Source organism: Chinchilla lanigera, unplaced genomic scaffold (assembly GCF_000276665.1).
Source record: "Chinchilla lanigera isolate Chin_1 unplaced genomic scaffold, ChiLan1.0 scaffold00002, whole genome shotgun sequence".
Classification (NCBI taxonomy): Eukaryota; Metazoa; Chordata; class Mammalia; order Rodentia; family Chinchillidae; genus Chinchilla; species Chinchilla lanigera.
In genome coordinates, this window is record NW_004955403.1 from 57,863,024 (window position 1) to 57,869,881 (window position 6,858).

Here is a 6,858-nt window from a genome sequence, read left to right on the forward strand (position 1 = left end):
GGCTCAGCCGCCGTGGGGGTCTGTGGCAGTGCCCTCTGATGTTACTGTTCTGACTGCTGGGCTCAGCTGCCGTGGGGATCTGTGGCAGTGCCCTCTGATGTTACTGTTCTGACTGCCGGGCTCAGCCGCCGTGGGGATCTGTGGCAGTGCCCTCTGATGTTACTGTTCTGACTGCTGGAGCGCCACAAGCTGCATCCACCAAGACCTGAACGTAATAAACGTGTGCCCTGACCACGCCATGACCCACCAGCCGCCCCGCCTCTCTCCCTGTCTGGCACACACTAGTGAGTTGGGCCAGTCCAGACCCCTACAATGGACCCCTACTTAAACACTACAGGTGGTGAGGCAGAGCGAGGCGGGTGTGGGGAGGGACGGGACAGCTGACTCGGAAGCCTCAGGCAGCCGCCAGCCCGGGGGTCTCAAGAGGAAGTCCCTGGAGGTATGAGGGGATGCCCTGCTGAGCCCAGGGAGGACGGGCACGAGCAGCCTCGGTGCTAGTGTGCAGGAGACCACGGCACCACCACACTCCAGGAAAGCAGATGGCGTCGTGGGAGGCCACAGCACAGACAACACCGTCCGGGAAAGGAGGTGGTGGGAGCTGCGCTGATTTCAGGGGCAGCGCGTGGACTCCCCTGGCCACGCTGCCCTCGCACGTGGCACGGTGAGGCTGGTTGAAGAGGACAGCCCCCGACCGCGCCCTCCTCCCTCAGCAGCGCGTGTGGCACATCCTGCAGGGGTGCTGGCAGCGCCCCAGGTCGGCAGCGCCCCGCAGGAGAGCTGCCCGAGTCACGCAGGCTGCCAGCTGGATGGTAACACAGTGTCGTGGCTAGCAGTCACATCGGACTCCACCCACGCCACGCGCCTAGCTTCAGACACCTCAGGCCCCACCAACAGGTCTGGAGGTGCCACCAGCAACCGTGGCTGGGTGTGGACTTGACGCTTGGGGTACAGAGCAGTGTGCTTTGCTGGGCTGGCCCTGCCATGAATCCAGGGATGGCAGTGAAGGTGGCATCGTCTGGTGAATCTATTCCTGGCTTTCCACACCAGCCCAGCCCCTGGGCACAGAGGAGCTTAGGAGCTTACAGTTCCCGTGATTTTGGACCACCTTTGTGGTTGCCCGTGACCCTGTCCTGCCATCCCTGTGAAAGCACCGAGAGCACAGCCAGGGGACAGGCGTCCGCCTCCAGATGCCTCACCTGCAGCAGGAGGATGAACTGCGGGAACCGCTGAATGGGCTTCATCATCAGGCTGTAGAGCGTGACGCGGTCAGGACTCGCCTCCTGGCTCTGCTGTGGGAAAGGCGGCTTACCTCACGTGGGCAGGCACAGCCCCGGCCACTGCCCAACGCCCAGACCCACAGCTGTCCCCACTCGGGAAGAAGCAGCACCACCAGGTGAGGGGAGATGCTTCCTCCAGCTGGGGAGAGCCCACTAGCACAGCCTACCCTGTGGAGGGGTCGCAGCTTGTTACTGAGGAGCTCCCGATGTCTACCCTGTGTACTCGCTCTGAACAGGGGCTGTCTGGGGTTCTGGGGCAGTCCTGACCCTGGGTGGCACAGCCACACCCAGACCCTCAGCCGCTGGCACCAGGCTGTGGTGGGCACCACACCGCAGCTGCCATCCTCAGCAAGGTCCTGGCCACCCTCTGAGGAAGCGAATTCACCACCTGGCCGTGCTTGCTGGTGACGGCTGAAGGGCAGAGGACCACTTCTGCCAGGCCGGGCTGGGGCTTAACCTCGGTGGGCCAGGGACAGCGGGGACCACGGTGTTGGTAAGTAAGGGGAGGGAGGATATGCTGGCCGAAGCACAACACAGCTGCCGGCCGGCACCCAGGCCCTGTGACCCTCACCCCAGGCAGCAGAGGTTTCCAAGAGCACAGCCCAGCCAGTAGAACACACTCTGTCCAGGGTTTTAGAGTAGGTGGCCAGTCTCTGCAAGGGGGTCTAACCTGGCCCAAGTCAGCAGCGCCTCCCGTGCCTCCCATGCTGCTGCCACGCCACGAGGGCTCCGGCTCTCCCCAGGACTCCCAGAGGGACAGAGGCCCACCACGGGGCTCCTACTCAAGGGCCGAGGCCATCGCTCCAGTGCTCTGCTTGCTGCTCTGACCGAGGGGGCCACTTTCCAACCCAAAACCTAGATGTGGGGCTTCCTGTACTTTCAAATGATGCCAGGACAGGCAGGCCCAAGGTGACCCTGGGGGTGGACCCTCTCCTTCTCTCTGCCCAGCGCCCCCACACACTTGTAAGGATGCGCAAAGAAAAGTTACTCTCAAAACCTTCATTAGGGCTTAAAATTCATCTGCATCCCCAGCTGACACCAGCGTGAGGGCTCCGGTCATCCCTCGTACCAAGACTGTGCTGAAGAACGTCTCCAGGTGCTCCGAGGCGCGGGTTGGCAAGGTCTCCCTGTGAGGTGTGTTGACCTGGAGCTCACTACAAGAGGGTGTGAAAGGCCAACCAGCAGCTGTGCTTACCTTTAAAAACTCGAGAAAAGCGGGCTTTGTGGCACACGTTTTCTTGAGGACAGCCACGGCAGTGCTGAAGTTGTTCACATACTCGCTGTACGCATCCAGCACCATGGACTTGGAAAACTGAATAGAGAACAGAGAGGGAAGTGACCCAGAATCCAAGCACCCCTCCAAGCTGACTCTGAGGGTCTGAGACCTGCCCCAGGGGACTTCTCAGTCCCAGGCCCTCTCTCAGGGGCAGCTCCCGCGGCTGCGGGTGGCTCCTGCCCCCTGCAAGCCTGCTGGGAAGCTGTCGTGGCCAGTGTGATGTGGCTGCCACTGACGCGTCCTGCCTTCACCCACACAGCGATCTTTTAAAAATGATTTTTTTCTGTTCTAAAACATGTTTCCAGCCAAGCGTGGTAGTGCATGCCTGTGATCCCTGCACTCTTCAAGCCAGAGGACTGCAAGTTTAAGCCCACCCTGGGCAACTTGATAAGACCCTATCTCAGCATTAAAAAAGGGGATTGCAGATGCAGCTCACTCAGTGCAAAGGCCCTGGGTTCAATCCCAAGTATCATGTATGCACATAAAGGTTTCCAAGGTAAAATTGAAGTTAATATACAGCATAGGCAGGAAATATAAAAGGCGAATAAAAAAATAGCATTTCCTTTTTTGTTTGTCACATATCCATGAAGGGTATTATGCAAATATCTTAGTAGTAAAGATCTTGTTAGCTACAAATTAATCTGCAAATGTATACCCTTCATCAAGCACACAAATTACATAAAACAAAGGTTTCCTTTTTCATTACCATAGCATTCATTTAAGTATATGAACACTTTAAAAAATCCAAGCTAATACCCCTTGATGGCGTTCTGCTAAGCAATTATAGACACCAATCTGTGTGAGCTTTAACCTCCTACATCCTGGCAGAAATCCAACCCATATGCAGCACGGACGGTTCACCGGGAGCAGAGACAAAATGACTCAGAATTGCTGACACAGAGATTTGGTGCAGCGGTTTCCTGGCAGCTGCTTCTCGTGCCAGGAAGCACTGAGGCAAGCTGTCCCAACACTGGATCCCTGCGCTGCCACGCAGCAAGGAGGGAAATGTCCAAGTGTTCCCCACCCTTTTCTATGGTTCCTGCGCATGCAGAACTCTGCACACAGAAAGTGAGATTAAGCCAGGAAGCCAGGCCTAGTTTAAGGGGCTGTGTGATGATTTCACAAACCCTGAGCAAGCAGGACCCTTGTTTGGTAAGCAAAGCATTACCAGGTTGTCTAGCATTGCGTCCAGGACTCCACAAAGTGTGCACGTGCAGATCTTTCCTGACACACCCTTGTCCCTCTGCATTCTTTACTCAGCCTCCTGGCAAGTGGCCCTGATCACCCCCTTGAAGGCTGGCTGGTGCCCCAGGGAGGCCACACGGGGCCACACAGCACCACTAAACATCAGCTGGGAGGAAAACGAGACCCACACCCACCCACACCCAGAGCCCAGGGACCCCTGGGTGGGGAGCTGAGTTACCGAAGCCACGAAGACATCACCAATGGTTTCCACAGCGTCCCACTCGGCCACACGGCTGGCTAGCGCGATCTGGAACAGGCAGTGGCACTGTGCGATCTCCTTGACGCGGTAGAACACCATCTTCAGCTTCCTCTCGCTCAGGACGCGGGGCTCCAGCTCAGACAAAGGCTTCTCATATTGCTGGCCAGACGTGGCAGAGGGAGGGAAAGGACCATGTAAGGGTCCGTTTCGGTATGTGAGATTTACTTCCAAACAAAGCACATGGCTCTTGATGCCAATACATAGACAAAATTCTTCAAATTTGCGTATTTTATGTTCATAAATATATGTGCATATACAATGTAAGACCTATCTCAAAATTATATATGTGCAAGAACAGTAACAAACATGTAGCTATCACATAATGTGACACGTAGGTACCTCCAAAATCCTCTTAAGAGCATCTACATAGTTTTTTTCACTTTCAACAATGGAGCCCAGAATATATCTTCTTACAACCTGTTGGAAATTTCAAGATACCATGTTAGAAAACTGGTTTAGAATACATACAGATAAATTTTACTTCTATGTTGAGGCTTGTTGATAAAAAGTTTTCCTTTAAATAGTAGGTAAAAGAAACCTATAAAGGCCTTTAAAATATTTTAAATGATGTATTTAAGTAGCCTTACAGGTACAAAATATACCTTCCCTGTTAGCACAATTATCTTTTAAACCTCAAATTATAAACTATAACTAAAGCAGGAAAAAAACCATAGCATTAAAAACAAATTCACTCATGCAGCAATAATGAACTGAATTAACCACCTGAATTTCATGCTCCCGACACTAAGTTACATGGCGCACATGTGTGTTAGTATAAAGAAGTCCCAGTCCTGTTCAGAGACCATTATCAGTCCTTATCGACATCACTCCACAATTACAGAAAAGCAGGAAGCTTGTGGAAGGTGGAGGAATAGATTTTATTTTTTGTTTGCAAAGAGCCAACCATGAGGCTAAGAACGTAGGCAGCTGTCATTTAGAGATGCAAAACACCTCTGCACGTCTGCATTTCAAAGACTCACGCTGCTTTCTGTTTCTTTTCATTACCTGTGTATGTGAAAATGGACCCATGGCGCGCGCTCGCTCTCTCCCCTCTTCTCTCCCCCATCTCTCTCTCTCTCTCTCTCTCTCTCTCTCTCTCTCACACACACACACACACACACACACACACACGCACACACAGAGCTCTTCTATGCACTCTCCTGCTCACACCACTGAAGACACTGCAGTGCCGCCTAGTGGGCTAAGCAAGCATTTTCCACAGATGAAATTCCCCCAATTAAGCAGACCAGGGTAACCAAGATTCACATGGAAATTATTATTCTCTTCCTAACAACCACAAACCCAAGGTCACAGAGGACAATTGAATGAAAACTTTTTCTGTGAAGAAAAGCCAAATGGATAAAACAGAAGGAAGGTAACTGGTTTGAAGGTATGAGGTCAGCTGGAGAAGCCAGGACAGGAAAAGGGAGCAGCAGCGTCACTGTGTCTGAGCCAGAGGAGGCTCTAGAAGGTTCCATGGTCACCCTGCTTGGTGATGCCAAATGGGGCCCAGCGGGTGACAGTCAGGATCCTGCGTCCTCAGGAAGCACAGCAGTTTTCAAGTAAACAACAACTTAAGAAATAAACTGGGCTTTCCTTCCTCATCCCAAAACAGGGCATGAAAACAACATTCAAATGCAGTCTTAAATTATGTTGCCTTCTTTCCAATTTAGAAGGGAAAAAAGATTTCAAAAGCATTAACACTCCCATTTTAACCTGTAAAGACAAAACACCCGTGGAGAACAGCAAAAAATAATCGATGTGAATCATGACTGTAAGAGAGCAAGCTGAATGAAAAAATACAGAAATCCTAAATACTGATAAATTTTTTAACTCATCACTTTAGGGTTGACAGTGCTAAGACAAAAAACACTTCAAAGCCCTTTATATACAGTATTTCCCCAGACTCTCAATATAAGAGAACAAGTAAAAAACCCTAAGTTGTTAACATTTCCATTTTATACAGGGGAAAATGGGAATTAATCATATTAAGTAATTAACTTGACCATTTGACCAACTTAATCCCAGTGAAAGCCCGGTGGGACAGACCAGGTCTGTAGGACTCCTTGCTGGAGAGTAATGTCCACATCACAACCTGAAAAACCAAAGAAATACCGCGGACTCACCATATCACAAAGCCAGTAAGACAGCCACAGCAGGCTGGAGGCACTGTACGTGTGTCAGGCTCAACAGATCCTTCATTATTCCTGCAATAGATACCTACACTTGCTACAGACTGTCTCCTGCACGACACAACACTCTGCTGTCTCCTCACAGACTCTGCACCCTATCCGCTGTGTCCTCACAGAGCCTCTACCTCCTTCACACTCCTTCATGTATCCCTCAGGCCTCCTCAGTCTCCTCACACACACTGTACCTCATTCAATACCTTTGCACATGCACATTTCTACTCAATCTCTTTACACACCTCACACTGCTACACACTGGGTCCTCACTACCCCACACCCATCCTGGTTCTTCATATACGTCATACCCATACTCACTGGGTCCTCACACATCCTACACCCATACTCAGTGTCCTCGCACACCTCACACCCATACCGTCTCTTCACACACACGATACCCACACTGTGTCTCACACACCCACACCCCTACTTGTAACCTCTTCATACATCGCATACTGCTACTCACTGGGTCCTCACATACCCACAGCCCACAGCCTCACAGCTCACACTCATATTAACTTGGGCCTCACAGCCCACACCCATATTAACTCTTCACACATCACAGGCATACTCACTGGGTCCTCACACACCCCACACCCATACCATCTCCTCACA

At 51.8% G+C, this 6,858-nt stretch overlaps 1 protein-coding gene across 4 annotated transcripts in view; it reads right to left on the reverse strand.

The window, feature by feature from the left end:
* The window catches only part of Arhgef10 (Rho guanine nucleotide exchange factor (GEF) 10), an 87,322-nt gene that overhangs the window by 43,021 nt on the left and 37,443 nt on the right, over nucleotides 1-6,858 (reverse strand). For 3 of the 4 annotated variants that reach the window (XM_013515017.1, XM_013515012.1, XM_013515009.1), the window contains 4 exons: nucleotides 4,397-4,474; nucleotides 3,977-4,156; nucleotides 2,473-2,589; nucleotides 1,197-1,289 (listed from right to left, as the gene is read on the reverse strand). In XM_013515017.1, the coding sequence (XP_013370471.1) occupies nucleotides 1,197-1,289; nucleotides 2,473-2,589; nucleotides 3,977-4,156; nucleotides 4,397-4,474 (468 nt within the window). The remainder of the gene's footprint in view (nucleotides 1-1,196; nucleotides 1,290-2,472; nucleotides 2,590-3,976; nucleotides 4,157-4,396; nucleotides 4,475-6,858) is intronic. The other variant, XM_013515006.1, reaches the window with a different exon arrangement.